Below are 18,501 nucleotides of genomic sequence, written 5' to 3'. Positions count from 1 at the left end.
ACTGGAGGCCTCAGATGTGGATGCTCTAACTTAGGAGTCTGTGTTTGAAATTCATCGTTTCATTTGGTTTGATTATTTCTGATTCACAGTAGTTACAGACTACAAGCTACATGAAGGCTTTGTCTACACTAGAAAGTTGTACCACTTTAACTATGTCAGTATAGTTAAAGTGGTACAGTCCTCCTAGTGTGGACACCGTTATATTGATATACAGGTGCTTTATACCAATATATCTATTCCTGTATGGGAAAAGGAATAACTATACCAGTATAAAGCAGTTTTATATCAGTGTAACTGCATCCACGCTATGGTTTGGCTGATATAAATATGTTGGTTTAAAAAAAATTACACTCCAACCAAAATAGTTATACCAACACAGCTTTCAAGTTTAGTCCAGGCCTTAGGAAGCCAACAGGAGAAAAGAGAACTACATCACTGCACCTTAGATGCATGCTATACAATATGTAGAATCTGTTTAGCCCTTCTAGTTAATCAGTAAATACTTGCTAATGATACAGTCATGACTGATGTATATTGATCAGTTTAAGTACAAATATTGGACAAATACTGTCATCAGATGCACAAGGGTGACTCCCTTAGCCCTCTGGGGGCATTGTGGGCAATAGATTCTGCCTATCATGTGTAATTCTAACATTCTTTCACATTAAAGAGTTACCAGGGCTTGTCCACACAAAAGTTACACTTCTTTAACTATACCAGCACCAGCCTAGTGTAGTGGCAGTTATACTAGTATAAAGATGCTTCTACCGGTATAGCTATTCGCATACAGGAAGGGGAATAAGCTATATCAGTATAAGACACCTTTCTAGTAGTATAAGTGTCTCCATGCTCATGGTTGTACCAATATAACCACACTCTTCACCAAAACAGTTATATCAATGCAAAAACTTTGGGTACACTAGGCGCCAGAGTATGATCTTGATTTAAACTAGTAAGATAACATTTCAAAAGCACCTTAAGTGACTGAGGAGCCTAAATCCCATTGACTTTCAGTGGGATCATAGGTACTTTTGAAAATGTTCCCCCTAGGAACCTAAATGATTTGGGCACCCAGCTCCCATTGAAAGTGGATAGGACTTAGGCTCCTAACTCATTTTGTCACATTTGACGATTTTATCCCTAATGAGGTATTATGGATTGGTGCAAACAGCAAGCTAATAATGAATATCTATGCACTTCTGCACATTTGCCAGACAGAATGATATCAATAATATGAAATAACTTTCCTTTTTGGGAGTGCAGATTTGCAGAGCTCTAGGCACAGAGCTGAGAGCAAAGCCAGTGAAGAGCTGAGAAGCTCTGAAAAGAAGCAGCGGGCTTCTCTCAGGTAAGTGGAATGAACTCTTCATCTACTCAAAGGAAGGAATCTCTGAGCTGGCAATGGGCCAACCTCAAAAGGCTTCAGCTGCTGATATTTTAGTCAGAGGAATCATGGGAATTTTCACCTGGAAACAAACAGCAAATTCCATGGGATTACTACTGAAGTAGTACTAGTGAAGTGTGGCACCACTGGCAGCTAGTGCCAGAGTCTATATCCAGAGTCTTCCCATGGAAGCCTAGGAAGCTAGCTTTAGTGAAAGATGTTATTTATGTCTCTAGTTTCTAGCCATACAAGCTTTTCTTTACAATCGCCTACCTCTGAGAACCTATTGGAAGGTTTGGGTGAACATTTCACTTAAAAAAGCATCAGCTGAGCATCTCAATAAAAGATGTCTTTGCTTGTGTTTGGGCAAAACGATACATTAACCTTCCCATCCCCCCTTGCTGCAGTTTCCACCCCTCCCCTACCACAGTCTGTTTTTCTTTTCCCTTTGTGCTATCCAGCTATTCTACAGAATGCTTGGGCAGGGACCCTGTTCTCTTACATGTCATCTGTTATCACCATCCAGATATGAGAGAGAATCTTAAATAGAGAAATTAACATTGAATAGTGATTGCTGTGGAGCCTTATCTCCCTTCAGGTTTACTTAGGCCACATTAAGAAACATGATTCCATTAGACGAAGGAAAGATGTGATCATATTTTAAAACCCCACCACCAATTCTAGGTGCTCTTTTAATGGGCCACGGTCACTAGGGTTGTCAGCAGCGATTGAGCACCCAGGCCCAGATCCTCAAAAGTATTTAAGTGTCTAACTCCCATTACTTTAAGTAGGAGATAGATGCCTAAATACCTTGGGGCTCTGGGCTCCAAAGATGAAGCCCCTACTACTTAACGATTAAGTTTATTAGCTGCAGCTAAGTAGCAGGCTTTTACCCACTATGTGGGCCAGCCACTGGACCAACACATTCATTTCTATTTCTATATATATAAAAGTGCCTTTTCCAGGCACTGGCCTCATAAGCAACTTCTAAGAACGCAACCTGGTTTCAAAGAACAACAAGAAAACTGAACCACCATAACAGCAAAAGATACCAGCTGTCTGAGGTGAGGAAAAACTCCCACCCTCTCCAGCCATGATCATGTGCACTTAACCAGCATATCACATGTTCAGGTGTTTGAGCACAGAGGGTCGCTGACTTCATTAGTTCACACAGAGGTACTGAAGATAAATACAGTTTTTCCTTCCCTTTCCAGTCTGCCCAGAAGGACCCATGCCTCCCTTCAGCTTCTTCTGCTTAGTGGGCTTGTGTCTGAATTTAATTTCCTCCCCTCAACTCCATCCCCTGTAAGCACCAGAAGACGGCTTCCCCCCAGTGGGCAGACAGCTTCCAATCTATCTCTGCCCTTCTTCCAGTCCTACCTCTTCATTAACAAACACTGCCAGTTCTAGTCCTTGCTAACACCTTGTACCACATCCTGGCCTGAGCTCCGAACCCGGCCTGCCCCTCTTCTGCTACCCTCCCAGCCTAAAATAAGCAGGTGGGAACTGGCAGTAGAGAAGGGGAAAACCTCCAGGCAGAAGGAAGGGAGGGGAGGGGTTCTTAGCAGAGGGGCAGGCAGAGTTATTTCCTCTAAGACACTCCCACCCATCCTGTCTCCCAGCAGCCAGAAAAAATTCCTCCTCCTTGCCACAGGGTCCCCTTGTGAACACCTAGCCCCTTAGGAAACTAGCCAGTCACTGGGTAACATCCACCTACAGATTAGCAAGATTCACAAGGGTTGATGCTTTCACTGTAAATTTTCAAGGAAAATTAGCATGAGGGTGGGGGGATTTGTTTTTCAGTCTCAAGATGCCCTTCACCACTTGAAAAAAAAATTGTCTGTTGTTTTTTTGTGGATTCCTGCCTGTGTGACTCAGGGTGCATCCATTTCCAATGAAGTACAGACACAGTAGTTTCTTTATGCACAGCTGCAGGTACGGTTGTAGCCTTTTAGAGATAAGATAAAACAGACCTATTTGAAGTCTCTCCCTGAAGGAATGCACAATATTAGTTTGGATGCCAGTCTAGAATAGGCCTTGTTCCTCTGCAAATGTCTAGTCATGTCATTGGCAAGGTTAGCGAAAAGAAGCACATATTTGCCCCATTTTCACATCTTCCACCTGCCTTATAGACAAATGCTGCACTGAACATCAGAATATGTGATAGTTGAGACAGATCTGTCAAGGGCAGATTTCAATGTGTATCTTACTTATTTTATTTGTACAGCGAACAAAAATGCTCCCCTCGTAATTCAGTGTAGAGTGTTATTTCCATTGTTCAAATGGGTAATTAAACAAAAAATCTATAATCCTGTAATTTTTGTATCTCCTAATATAGATCCACTGCTTTGGAGAAATCCTCTCTATGGTCACTGTATATGTTTGTGTTAGTATGAAGTTGTCTTAACATTCAAGCTAGGGCAAAAGGGAACGTTAGTTGGGGCTGAAGTGCCATCAACACAATAGTAGTGATTGTTTCTTTGGCTGCAAAGAAAAAAAGTTCTAGTTTTGTGCTTCCTTGACTTCAGGAGAATTTTTCTCAGGGGGATGTACAAATATGCCAGCCAGGGGGAGTGTTCAGGTTCATTGGTGGGGGGCGTGCGAGACCCCAAAAAGCAACTGGGCCTCCCAATTCTGGATTCGACAGAAATACTCCATAGCAGTGGATCCAGATTCAGAGATCAAAATTACAGGCAAGAAAACAAATTCTGCCTTTTTACCTGTGACTCCATACAAATTGTTTTTAGCACAAAGGTCTCTCTGGGCTCTTGGATGAATACTTGAGCAGGCAGTTCAGGGTGGAATTCCCCCCCTTGCAAATTCAAGTCCACTGTTATTTGCTTAGTAGTTTGAATGTATTTGCATGAAGAGACATCTTAGCTGACTTAAGATGTAGAGCCCATAACCTGTTCAAAAGTTGTTCCTTCATCTGAATTGAACAAGGTGCTGCTTCTGAATAAGACAGGGCTGTATTCTGAATGTCAACTAATCCCATTTCAAACCAGCAGTCATACTTGCACCAAATGTGTTTTCTATGGGGCAGATTCTCGGCTCTGCTCCCTTTTTGCCCCTCTGCCACGGGATGCAGATGGTCCCTTGGGTACCATTGCCAGCAGGTTCATGTTAGAGCCTTCCTAGGCAAGTCTAACCAGTAAACAGGGCTAAGCAGAGCATCAGGCACCCAACACTGAATTCCCGATAATCCCCTTTCTTTGCTACACCCTGCCAAATGTGGACACAGCAAAGAATCTGACCCTTGTGTCTGTTGCAGGAATGAGCCCCAAGTTTCTGTTCAACTTGGTCAAATGGCTAAGCTTGTGAAAGTCTTCCTCATGTTCATCAGTGGCAAGCGGGTGAATGTGGGGGCTCTCCTTTGGAGTTGCAATGAAATCATGTATTAGATGCATATATTTTCATGATTTCAGTCTCCTGGGAATTACAGGCAAGATTCTATTAATATTCAAGATGAAGCTGACAGGGATATCCCTGCCTTTAAGGTGGGGAAAGTATTCTGGGGGTGGGATTTCAAATGCTGGAAGCTATGGGCTAGAGCTTCTACCTGTAGTGCTCATGCAAGTATTCAGATCAAGTATCCAGATTTATGGTTGGTTGACCCAGCATCTCTCTCATAATAATAATAACACTGACAGCGAGAACACCATTGGCTGTGTTAATGCCATCCCATTTCTGTTGTTGTGTATACTTGCTTTTGGGCAACAGGGAAAAATACTTATATAAAACAAGGCTCTGAAATATCTTTCCCCTCTCCCACAGATACACAGGTTTCAGAGTAGCAGCCGTGTCAGTCTGTATTCGCAAAAAGAAAAGGAGGACTTGTGGCACCTGAGAGACTAACCAATTTATTTGAAGTGAGCTGTGGCTCACGAAAGCTTATGCTCAAATAAATTGGTTAGTCTCTCAGGTGCCACAAGTCCTCCTTTTCTTTTTTCTTTTCACAGATACACAGTCTCCTTTGGTACATATTGGCTTTTCCCCCTCCTCTTCACCCAGACCTTTTAAGCAATTTAGCCCTGGCTTGTTTAAATGTCACGTTCTCTCAGACTGCAGCTTTCAGGAAATGTCCTTTGCAGTTTCCTGACCTACACATTCTTGCTGCTGTATCCCCCGTTCTGTTATATAATGGCAGAACTCCTCATCGTAATGACGCTTCAGAGTTTCAGAAAAGGGTTTCACGTACTGTTCAAAGGCATTAGCAAATGTCTCTTTCTCAGACCCACACATTCTTATATCCTGCAGAAGATTAGAATCAAGTGTTTGATGCCTGAATGCTTCCATGTATGTGCAAAGGAGCAGGCAGGGGATGGATGCCAGAAGCTCCAATGGTCAGAAATACTTGAAGTTCTCCTTGGCAGTGGGACACATCTCTCATCAACATGTAATTGCTTCACTGTGTATATTTGCATTGTTGAATGTCATCTTACATGTAAGAAAGCTGTTAGAATTCAGGGCTGCGATGGTACTCGCGTAATTTTTCCCCATTGTCTCAATGAGGGATGGAATTCATTACAGTACCAAAAAAACTGGTTCCCAGGTAGTTCCGTTTTATACAGTTTTATACAATGATGCTGAATTGTGCTGGACCAGAAACAGTTATTCCTACACTGTATGAACCATACAGCACCTTCGCTGCATGCATGCAACTTCCATTGATCTCCACGAGCTGTGGCGGGTCAGCCACAATATATGGCACTTGTATGCCAAATTGTAGCTGCTGAAACTCTTTGATTTGTGTTCCTACAAGTTAAACTGCCATAATTGTAGACTTCCACAAAGATCCAGATGAGGTTCATATGGTGTATGGGCTGATTAGTTATCAAAAACAGAAAAAGCCTGGTAGTTTCCTGTTCCAGTTCTTTTTGACATGCTAGTACAGTGGCTTCTGTCACTTCCAGTGTGTAAAGATTCCATATTCAAAACCTTTTAAGTTTCACGGCTTTCCACGCAGGCAGTGTTACATGCAAGAATATTTGCATACATTAAAGCCATGTAAACTTAATCCTCCAAATGAATCTAACACCCTGTGATAGATTGGGGATTTTTATTAAGGCGTCTCTCTTGGAGATCCCTACTGAGACACCAACCTCATACAGGGCGCAATCCTGCAGGCTGCAAGGTGCTGAAAGATAAAGCTTAAATGCTATGCTGAATTGGGGCCTGAGCACTCAACACCATGCAGGACTGAGCCCTTTTTTGGAACCAGCCTGAAATCATGGCCTTCCACTGATATAAGTAGGGTTTCCCGGGAGGTGTAAAGGAGAGCAGAAGCCATCCCAGGGTCTCAGAGATGGAAGTGCCTCCCTGAATGATAATCCGTGATTTAATCAAAAAAGTGTTTTCCTCATCCCATTTGTTGCAATAGAGAAATTGTTCACATCTGGACATGGTGAATTAAACTGTTGAGCATTGTTGGCTACAGTATTGTAAGCCCCTGCTTGACTTTTTTTCCCCTCATAAACAAATGGTATTTCAGATATTCATTCTCAGGAAATAGTTCTGCTATAAATAAAGTTGCAAAGCTGAGCAGGAAAAGGAGTTGGGATTATGAAGCCAGAGGTTGATCTGACTTTATTAAACGTATTTTGGCGAAAAGCAATGCATTATCTCAGATTTTTTTCCACTGACACCTTCTCCCCCAGTGTCTCGCTAGTAAATACACCTGCCTACGTCCCTAAAGTGGAAGCACATGAACATTTAGACCATTTATCTAACACCAGGTTCATTCCAGTGCCTCCCTGCAGAGCTGGGAAAAGCCATGTCAAACAGCAGACTTTCCTTGGCATGCCCAGATTAGCGAATGTATTGAATGGTTTGGCCCAACCACAGAGACTATGCCGTATGTAATAAACCCTCACAGTGTTTTTATCTGCTTTGGCATGAAGCAGATTTGAAAGTATCCCTTGTTTTGCAATATCATGGAATCAATGTACAGCCCTGCATAGACACTCCTTTCCCTCCTATACAAGTAGCCCCTGGCACATCCAGAACATCAGACATTTGTTGTGTCTCTGCAAGTAACTCCCAGCATTTCAAAGTGTCCCTTAACTTTTGAATGTGAGGCGGCAGTAACAACTTGAAGAAGCTTTGCTGAATTTTCATTTTGCTTCCTGCCCACAGATATCACCCCGGTGACAACAACCCTGAGCAGAGTGGGTGCTATCGCCATTGCGTGGATGAGAACATTGAAAGGAGAAACCACTATTTGGATCTTGCAGGAATAGAAAACTATACATCAAAATTTGGACCAGGTAATATAGGAATTGATTTTTCACACTTTTGTCCCAGGTCCGTCTTCAGCTACACGGGCCGAATTGGGCCCACTGAATTTAGAAATAATGAGTATGTTGTGTGATTGATCCATCGCTGTTTACTGGAGATGGGCTTGGAGAGCATTCTTCAGATCCAGTTTATTAGGTTTAGACCGGGGCAAAATCAGGGCTAGGCTTCGGATGATGCAGGCCACATCTGAGCTGGAACCAGAAAATAGTTGCTTTCAGATTTTGGGATCCAATCCAGAACCAGCACCCCCAGATTCAAAGGGATTTGGATTGCAGTTTTGCCCTGCCTCTGTGTTTTACTGTACCAGATGTCATCATTTTGATACAATGTAGACGGACGTCCAAGAAGGAGAGTTTGTCAGAATAGAGAAAGTGTCAGAGCTGGGGCATGGGTAGCTTCTCCTAAGGGATGGCATTGGGTGCAAGCCAAGTGTCCAGGGCCCAGGAGCCAATTACCAAGAATCAGGCCAAATTGGAACACTAGGAGATCAGAATCAAGAGACAAACCAAACTGCTCAGAGACCCTCGTGCTGGTCAAACATCTTGTGTAGTTTATTTACAATATGGGGTCCCACCACCTTCATTCTGTATACAGCTCTGCTCTAACTGTCCTAGGGAGTCCCCAGCTCCTGCAACAAGCAGCGAAGGGTAATCTCTGTCCTCTCCGTGTTGCCTGCTTTTCTGCCTTCTACTTCTTTCCTGTGCCTATTTGTAACCTCTGCCTAATGGCTTAATTAGCCTGCCAGTTCTGCTCCCCCCACAAATTAGGCACAGCTCTGTTTAACCAACTCCATTCTGCATTGTTTGATTGGAGCTGCTGTGACCAGAGTGCTGGCTCAACCGTTCTTGCCCAGCACTCTGTCACAAAGACTTATGCAACTTTTTCTAAACAGCTACGGGTATAATTATGTTCACTTCCCGAGGAAAATTCCACTCTGCCGATAAACTTAACCCTGCCAAATGCATGCTGCTAATTAAAATTTGAAATATTAGATGACTAACTCAGTTTGTTCTTTTCTAGGATCTCCTCCAGCAGCTCAGCAATATGACCCACCAAATAGAGTTGTGAATCAGACTAGATCCCGCTCTCATGAACCTGAAATCTTCCATGCCCACCATAGGAAATCTCAAGTGGTGGACCCCAGCCACATCAATTTGGCTGATGCCTCATACGCCAAGATTGCAGAAATACAACAAAAGCTGCGCAATCAGGACTCAAACAAGCACTTTGTTAGGTCTCCCAAGGTCCAGAGCAAAAATGTAGGCTCTGTTCACCCTGGAAGGGCAGTAAGGAATAAACCTCTTCAAGGGGCATCCATGCCAATGGCTTCCCCATCTGCACGGGTGGGCCAGAATCTTCCTTACCTCCCCATGCAGTCCCAGCAGGCTCACAAGAAACATAAGCAGAGGGCAAAGGAGAATCATCACATGTGCAAAACCTTTCATTCTCCGGGGACAGTTGTGGAAAAAGAGCAGGTGAGAGACCTGCCCACAGTCATTTTGTATGAAGGCCAAGTTGGACAAATGATCCAGAGACATGAACACCATCACCATCATGAGCATCACCACCACTATCATCACTTCTACCAGACATAAAACCGATCCCAACATCCTCCAGGAATCCCCCCCATATGAAGGAAACGCCTTCCTGTGACTTCAGACTAAGGCATTATTATGTTTAATATTATTGTTACTCTGTTAATATTCAGCTAGCGTATATTTTAGAAATTATATGAAACCATTGAAACTTACACTATTTATATGTTGTGAAACTGCATAGCTTACTTAACAACTTGTTGATATTGGTTTTTAAGTGGCTTGTAAAACAGCAAACAGCCATAGCTTTCTGAGCTGTGATTTAATGCAGGTCATCAACGCACTTCCTTTACAAGTACTTCCTTTGTTGTATTAGAAAAAGATACTTCAAACAACACTGCAGACATCTAGCTTACCAGTCTGCCATGTCGGCTTATTGCACACAAGCCTCTTGTCAGGGGAGCAGTGTTTGAAGGTTTGGACTCCGGAAATACTCAGAATAACAGAAAATACAAACAGCGGCTACCTCTAGTATTATTCAAATTTTCTTTTCTTTTTATTGATTGTAATGTGCTACAAGGGGATTTTAATATACTGCCTTCATGTAGCCTGTTTGTGTTGTACTTTCACATCTTTTCAAGCTATCTTAATAATTACAAGGAAACATCAGCTATATTTGTCAACAGAGCTACATTTTACAACTGATATTTTTTTTTTCCCTTCAAGGTTCTTTCCTGACTCCAGTCCAGTCTGTTAGATGTTGAGGAGTGTTTAAATATACGTCCTTTTTTCTTTTATTTACTCTCCATTCTGCACTGGGAAACCATCTTAGAGGAAAGAAAAGAGGTGGATGTGAAATGGGGTTTTTCAAAACCATCACTAAACCTTAATGCTTGGGCCATAACTACCATTCATTGTTTTGTTTTGTTTTTCTTTGTTTTGAGAAAGGATTGGAGGAAAATATACTTTCTCACTTTAAATGTTGGCAAATATATATAAAAATATAAATAGATAAATATATATATATATATACACACACACACTCTCAGGTACATTTTCTTGTGTTTTAGAAATCTGTGGTTTGAATATTAACATTATTTTTTTCTTACAGCAGTGACTTTTTAGGTATGTTATATAACACATAACCCATGGCATTTTCTTGGGTGCCTGCAATTTGTGTTTCCCCAACACCTACAGCGTTGCTCTGCTCCTTTTGTAAAGACAATTCAACATGTAAAGAACGCTGCTCGCAGTCATTCTGGCCTCTACCACTCTTTTCATATCAAAGGGCTTCCATTCCACAAAATAAAATGAGGTGAGACCTATGAGACCATCATTGGCTGCTGAGAAATTTAAAGGTCAAATGCAATTGGGAAAAAGTGTGACAAAAAAGCCAGTAAATCCGAGTTTTGCTTTCTCTGAGGCTCAGATTTATAGGACATTTGTACAGTGCAGGCAACAGTGACTAAATAGCAACTGCTCCATTGCTTTTGGAACTAAAAAGTAGAGTTCTGATCACATAAAAATGTAACTGCTCTATCAAACATATTTGCTTTTGGTTTTAGTTTCTTTTAATTATTTGTGTGTTTTGTCTACAATGTATCGTGTGAAATGTTACTATCCCCCATTTTTAAGGGCCCTTTATGAATAGGGCATGTTTTGTTGCAACTACAGTCTTGATCAGTTCAAGATGGGAGATTTCCCTGCTGCTGAGCATTAAAACTGTTAGAAGGATACTGTCCTAGGGAAGGACACAGAGACATCAGCATTTAAAGAAAACAATATGGAAAGCCTTGCCTGCTTGTGGAATTGGAGAGGAATCACTGCTTGTGGGCAATTAGTTCTATCTCATTTATCCTCAAATCAGCAGTTGTTTAGACTTATTGTCCCTTTTAAAAATCTGGTTTATTTTAATTTCTTTTTTAGACGTCGACATTGTGTTCTGTTAAATCTAGCAAAATGTTTTAAAGTGTGTTTGATCTGTGTGCCAACTATGCTGTTCTGTTTATTTTTTAAATTCCTAAGTCCAAAAATATTTATATGCAGAATTTTCTGTACTGAAAATATGAAAAGGCCACAAATTTGGTTAGTTACCACTGAGTTGTTCTAGTCTAAGCCTATTTTGCTGCTTGTGTATCATTCTTTTTCAATGTATATATAATTATGGACTGCAAAAAAAGGCATTTACGTGTCTAGTAGAAGGAATAAGCTTATTTATATTATAGTGTTAACGAAGTCTGATGTATTCAAGTGACTTATGTTATACCGCATGCAAACACACAAGTGTACATTCCATCTGAAAAGGGGTGCCATGCTATCTGTTCCTGAGATGTAAATGATGCTGTTCTCTTTTCAGCAGCGTCTTTGCCAGCATTCTGCAATGTTAACAAAAGGAAATTGTTGTTTTTTTAAAAATACACAGATCATTGCTGGCCAAAATATTGGAAATCTAGAATATATTCAGTATGCTTCAAGCAGGGGCTTGGGAGAGGGAGGAATGTAGAATGGGCAAGAATTGCTCTAAAACCCAAAGATATTCTGCCAGAAAAGATAACAGCAGTCGTAACAAACTCCCGTCTAATCTAAACACGTCCCAAGTTAAGACCAGTGAAAGTGGACTCTTAGAACAGCGAATCACAATTGACCATAAGCCACAACTTTTAACCTGATTTATTGTTTGATATCCAAAAGACAGACTCTGCTTTGCTTATATTCTGTGAAGTACAAGTGAATTCTAATAACATGGCATCCCCACTGAAAAAATTTGCACCAGCCACATACGAACACATAGTAGCTCAATACCGTGTTGCATTTGTGTTACACGCATCAAGTGTGAATAACTGCTCGAGCAGCACAGGCTCTTTTCACAGAACCCTAAGTTTCCGTATCTTTTAAAAATGTTTGCTTTTCAGTATTTTGTATAGTAAATAGAGATGGTTTTGACTAAATGCTTTATTTATTTAATAGCAAAAACTGTGCCAAGAGAAACTCCTGTTAATTAAAGTTTTACTAGTTCAGAAAATAACTTTTTGGGGGTCTTTTTTGTGGATTTCAGTGGCACACTGCGATTGCTGCCAGGGCCTACAGATCAGGGAATCGCACTGATGGAAGGGCCCCCGTTACCATTAATGGGAACAGCGTTGGGCCATAGAGAATGGAGAGTGCATGCTTGGGTTTATATTTAAAATATTTAGCCTCAACATTCAAATTTCCTATCTCCTACAAATTTCAGGCAGGCAAATTCTGAAAACAAGCTCAATGTTCTTGTCACTCCTTTGCTTAATAAAAAGTAAAAGAAGCTAAGAAGATATCAGGTCTCATCTTAGTCCACTGAACGCCTGTTGATTTTGATGCGACCAAGATTTCATGCCAAGAGTGTGGGATTAGAATCTCCACCGTGCAGACAAATCTTTTCAGTATCTACTTTTCTGCTTCCTTCTTTTGATAGTTTTGGGAGTGATTAATAATTTTAAATTAAATGTATAGGAAAACCAGGCTCATAATTTTATTAAGAACAATAATAGTGCTTAGGTACTTCATTGGAGCATTTCATCAGAGGTTCTTAAAGTGCTTTGCCAACAAGCCTCACAACATCCAAACATCTTCCAGGCACAAACAAACGTAAGGCCAAATTCTTCCCTCAGATGCTGATGTACAGCTCTCACTGGCATGCTGGCAGAGCGGACCCTTTAGGAAAAAAATGAACAGGAAACCATATAATCTTTGACTCCGTGACAGACTTGCTACCTTAATGATCGCTAGTGAAGGGTACAGCAGGATGTTAATAGAAAAAACTCCTGAACAAGAACAAAAGCATTTCTGGTCATTTTAAGAAATGTCCATTGCTGGAAATTAAATAGTGTATGCCTCATAGAGGACACTCAGACAAAAATGATAATTTTGACACATTAGAAGTTAAGACATGGGTAACCCTTTTACTTGAGGACTTGTCTATTGCCATCACACACAGTAAATGCCTAATATCATCCACAGATAGCTGTGCACCTCCCTGGTTTACTGAGAGCCATATTTCATCCATTGTTCCAAAGGAATGGGGAAGTGACATCACCATGGCTTTGTCTACACTGGGAAAATGCAGTTAGAAAACATGTTAACTAACATGATATTAAATATGATTTAGTCCATAGTGTAGACACGCATAGTCAGAAATGTGCTAGTTGGTCATGGTTAACCCAAAGGGAGTCTCTAGAGTTAATCAAGACCAAAAATTACATTTTCATGTCTACACTGGATGCTAAGTCATATTTAACATCACATTAGTTATAATTCCACATTCCAACATAATGCAATATTCCAGTATAGACATTGCCAGGGATTTCTGATGGGTATAATAGGGCCCTTTGAGTTCATGCACTTATTGCAGTAAAACTGACCGCTTTCCTTGTGGGGAGGAGAGGGTCTATAAAGTGCACCCAAACACAAACCAGTTTGAAAATCCCTTGCATAAAAACAACTTGGAGAGAAAATAAATTGAATTTACTTTCTGGGATTAGATTTCCCAGCTTCTCCATTGCTCCTATATACAACACCCAGATTTGATTTATCACGTGATGATTTTTTCTCTGCAGAATTTGACTGCTGATGAATTAATTTGACATGGGAAGGGTATCTGTGTCTTTCTGCTTTGCATATCTGGTTTAGGTGGTCAGAGAATTGGAGCTAGACTGGACTGGACACCAGATAAGTGAAATAACTAAATTGATAATTTGTGCAGTAGATATTAAATTGTATCTCGTGTGTGTTTTGGATCATGGTTATTAAATAATGTCAACCATGCTCTAATCTTTTTATATTTCCAGCTAATTCATTTCTACGGAACGAAATAATGGTGATTATTTGTATTAGATATTTTCATTTATTTGTTTTAGATCAAAGGATTTATGAGATACATGGATGGATTATTGTGTGGGGCTAGGAAGAGAGATTGGGAAGCAACGCATAGGGAGATCTTAGAGGAAACAAGAGTAGATATTAACCAGAGGGGGGGAAAAGATGGAAGGAAAGGAAAGCATTGTCTGAAGACTATTGTATGCACAGTATCTTATTGAACGTTGTATGTTACAATGTGTATGGCTCACAGTTACAATAATACCTAAGTCTTACATAATGACAGGTTTCAGAGTTGCAGCCGCGTTAGTCTGTATTCGCTAAAAGAAAAAGAGTACTTGTGGCACCTTAGAGACTAACAAATCTATTTGAGCATAAGCTTTCGTGAGCTACAGTAGCTCATGAAAGCTTATGCTCAAATAAATTTGTTAGTCTCTAAGGTGCCACAAGTCTTACATAGCATTTTTCATCAGTTGATCTCAAAGCACTTTACAAAGGTGCTAAGTATCATTATTCCCAGTTTATAGAAGGGGAAACTGAGGCACAGAGCATGGCAGTGACTTGCGCAAAGTGGCAGAGCTGGAAATTGAACTCACGTCTTCTGAGTCTCAAACCAGTGCCCATTCCACATGGGATTTTTTAGCAGAGGATGTGTTTCAACAAGTCTTTTGCAAACTTCTGTCTGAATAGCAGCCCCAGTACCTGGCAAACTCCTTAGAAAGATGTGCACGGTCATTTCACAAAGGGGAGACAGATATAGATGCCTAAATCCTGATATTTTAAAGTGATGAGCACTGGCCCCTCCCATTGCAGCTAGGAGCTGTGGTGTGCTCAGCACTTCTGGAAATCAGGCCATTTCAGAGCATATGTATAACCTCTCGATCCTAGGAAATAACAGTTCGGATCAGACCCGTAGTCTGCCTTTTCTGGTGCCCTGTGCCTCTGGTAGGAAGCAACAGATGTTTCAAACAAACAACAACAGTGCAGTGGGGTTTGACTAACTCGGACAAGCATCAGTACGACAATGTCAGACATGCTGCTAATTTGGTGCCTTTTGTCTGCTGCACTGTGTAAGATGCTTGTAAAGGGTGTTTTGTATCACTGCTCTAGTCCTACTCCGCATAGCAGCAAACAGCTACTACAAGTGCTAGCTACTCGATATGCTCCTGTGTGCTTTGATGATGGCAGTCCTCGGTTCAAATCTGGCTGACAACTGAGGCTACAGGGGGTTGCAGTTGCATGTCACTCCTTCTTTTTTCTTTCTTTTTTTTTTTTTTTGTTCATAAAAAATACAACACACTAACCTTGGTCAATTTTCTAATCAAATACTCATCAGAGCAGGCAATCTGAGCCCAAATTTATCCTCAGCTACACCTTAGAGCCAAGAGGAATCCTTCCATGTATCAGAAGGCAGATTTTTACTCTTAAAATGCAGTTTGCCAATGCAACTGGTAACTTTCTCATGTATTAATTTCTACTAAATGTTTGCCAAACTTGTTTTTTGGTTAACAAATTTAAAAAGTCGAATAAAACTTTAGAGATTCAAACACATGTTGGAGCCTGTATTTTCTCTGCCCATGTCAGTGTTCTGTGAAAGGATGGATTCTCCATGGTCCTTCCACTGATCTCAGCAAAGTGACTTTGGAGTGGGTGTTTATAGTTCCTCATTTGCTTGTCCACAGGGTTGGACTGTTGATAGACACATCAAGTGCCACTTGAGCTTGTTAACCGACAGGACTTGTAATGCAAGTTCAAGAAAGATAAATGGTGAAATGTTATAGTGATTAGCTCTAAAGCAGTGGTTCTCAAACTTTTGTATCAGTGACCCCTTTCAAACAGCAAGCCTGAGTGCGACCCCCCTTATAAATTAAAAAAATATTCTTTTTATATTTAACACTTTTATAAATGCTGGAGGTGAAGCGGGGTTTGGGGTGGAGGCTGACAGCTCGTGACCCCCAGGTAATAATCTCATGACCTCCTGAGGGGTCACGACCCCCAGTTTGAGAACCCCTGCTCGAAAGTAAGATGTTGGCCAGTGTTGATTGTTATGGTCATGGGACTGTGCTCTATATTTGTCTCCTATAGGTACTTATAATGCACCCATTGCCATGGTATCCTAGAGATATTTACTCCATTCGGGCTCAAAAATGCCCGTAGCTCAGCCAGTTTTCAAACACAGAACATTACAACATACTGAAAGTTCCACTAGAAATCCAGGCTATGAAAACTGTAATACTTCAGACTCCAGGCAATTTATTCCCTCCCCTTACTAGGCGTGGAACAGAGCAAATGCTCCATAAAATTGGGCCAACTTTGCACTAAGCACAGAAATGAAGGGAAGCAGAAGTGGTAGTGAGCGCTCCATGTTCCTGCTATTTTATAACTTTGTCAGGAAGTGGTTTTGAAATTTAATCACCTTAAACAAAGGGATACCACTTTTTCCCCTCTTGGTGTGCCATCTATTAGGGCCCAATCCTGCTAGGTCTCCGCACATGGGATTCTTCTGCATCTGGACCAGATTCTCAGCAGGTGTACATGGAGTTAATGCCAGTTTATACCAGCTGAGAACCTGGGCCCTGGAGTGCTTACAGAGCACTGCTAATCAAGGAAAGGTTTCTCTAGCAAAGGACTCTTCTGGATCCAACAAAATGATGCTAAGAACCAGTCATAAGCTTGAGACCTCAGCTGTCTTTAAAAAAAATGGAGTAGGAGTGATCAGGCTCCAATGTTCCAGTTTATGGATTGACTTGTCCTCGCTACATGTCTGCCTGTAGGTTTTAGACCATGTCTGTGCTATCTGAGCACTGAATAACATTCTGTTTTCCTTTTCATTTGTGGCTAGGCTAGGAACGTGGTGGGTAGGGGATGTGCAGAATCAGTGCTTACCCTGGCCAGCACAGTCCAAGTTTGTATTAATATTTTATTGTATCTGGTTGTTCATCTGTAATCCTGTATGAAGCAACATAACTGCCATTCATTTTAAAAAATGCCAAATTTTGTTGCCAGCATCTTTATGGAATCCCTTGATTTCCCATCAATAATCCTGGCTATGTAGTGAACTATCTTGGGGACATTGGACTTTCTTTTCAGAGTTTTGGTTACCTTAGCACCGGAAGCAAATTTTAAAAGTAGCATAAATGTTAATTTGTCTTTTCAGATACATCAATATTGCTGATGTGAAAACTTGAAGCCAGAGCACTCCATAATACGCAGAAAGGTCACATGGAAGCACTCAATGCATACTATGCCACAAATAATTACGGACAAGCATGTGTGTTTTCAGGATGTGTATTTTGTTTTTTGTTTCCTTCTTCTAGTCTTTGTCCATGTAGATCTCACTTACCATGGGGGTACGCCTCATGCATACCAGAGTGGAATCTTTTGATCAGCTGCCATCATTGGGACTATGCCTGCACCTTGACTATCCTTGTGCCCCCCTTACCCTCATATAGGGCAGAGCAATGCCGACGGACACTGCTGGTCTAAAGATTCTGCTCAGAGTGCAGATCTGCTCTGTGTGCACTACGGTTGGGCTCCCCACAGACAAATTAGCTTGAGGAACCAAGTAACCGTTTTTTTCTCTAAATGAGGCAGTCAGCTCAACTACTTCTTTGAATGCCATAGTGCTGTGTCTTTGTGAATGTTTGCAACATAGAAACAAAACAAACTCCTCTCACTCAATAAAGGATTAGAGCCCAAACTGTACTTCCATCCCTTTAGTTGGTGAAAGGAAACATTTAGAAACATATCGTCACTATGAAAGGCATTTGAACAAGACAGTTTTGGTATTGACTCTCTGCTGTGCCCTTTCATGGGTTTAAAATCCACTTATCTGAAAGTGTGCAGTTACGTTTAGTCCTTTTTTCATCATTTAAATGCATCTTCTTGATCTAGAGAAATAAAAGCAATTAAAAAAATTAGAGATTTTGTTTTTATATGTGCTGCCAAGTTTGATACTGCAAAGTAACTGCTGAATTGGCACAAGCAGTTTGAGAGAGCCAGCAGATTTAGGAAGGAAGAAGATAAACCTTATTATGTTTCTTTGCCAAAGGAGAAAAGAAACGATATTGACTTAAATGTGGGAAATTTAAAAGGGGCCATATGTTCTCACTTTGTGCTTTGTTTCTAATAGATAGACAGAAATCTTTGAAGTGTGGATTGGCACAGTAGGGTGCATGCTTCTGTAGAGAAAAGATGCTAAATGGAGAGGATGTGAGAGGGCACATGAAACTCTATTAGCCATGCAACAGCAAAGAGAGAGAGGCAAATCCAATGATAATGTACATCTGTTTCAGGGAATTTATAAGCTTTGAACATTTTTTATGTGCAGATAAGTGGATCCTTTTCTTACCATAACGTAGAACTTCAAAGCAGATTGTGTGGATAATGCAAATTGCTGAAATATGAGATTTTCCTACAAAGGGGTTTCCAAAAAAG

General features: G+C 40.9%; 1 protein-coding gene across 1 annotated transcript in view; it reads left to right on the top strand.

The window, feature by feature from the left end:
* The window catches only part of NKD1 (NKD inhibitor of Wnt signaling pathway 1), a 149,057-nt gene extending 133,442 nt beyond the window's left edge, over positions 1-15,615 (top strand). Inside the window, exons 8-10 of the mRNA XM_048816750.2 lie at positions 1,264-1,348; positions 7,520-7,650; positions 8,702-15,615. Of these exons, the coding sequence (XP_048672707.1) occupies positions 1,264-1,348; positions 7,520-7,650; positions 8,702-9,276 (791 nt within the window). The 3' untranslated portion in view covers positions 9,277-15,615. The remainder of the gene's footprint in view (positions 1-1,263; positions 1,349-7,519; positions 7,651-8,701) is intronic.
* Positions 15,616-18,501: the final 2,886 nt, after the last annotated feature.

This window comes from Caretta caretta, chromosome 12, assembly GCF_965140235.1.
Source record: "Caretta caretta isolate rCarCar2 chromosome 12, rCarCar1.hap1, whole genome shotgun sequence".
In the NCBI taxonomy this organism is placed as follows: domain Eukaryota; kingdom Metazoa; phylum Chordata; order Testudines; family Cheloniidae; genus Caretta; species Caretta caretta.
The sequence above is the reverse complement of the archived record's forward strand: the minus strand, read 5'-3'. Positions and strand labels throughout refer to the sequence as shown.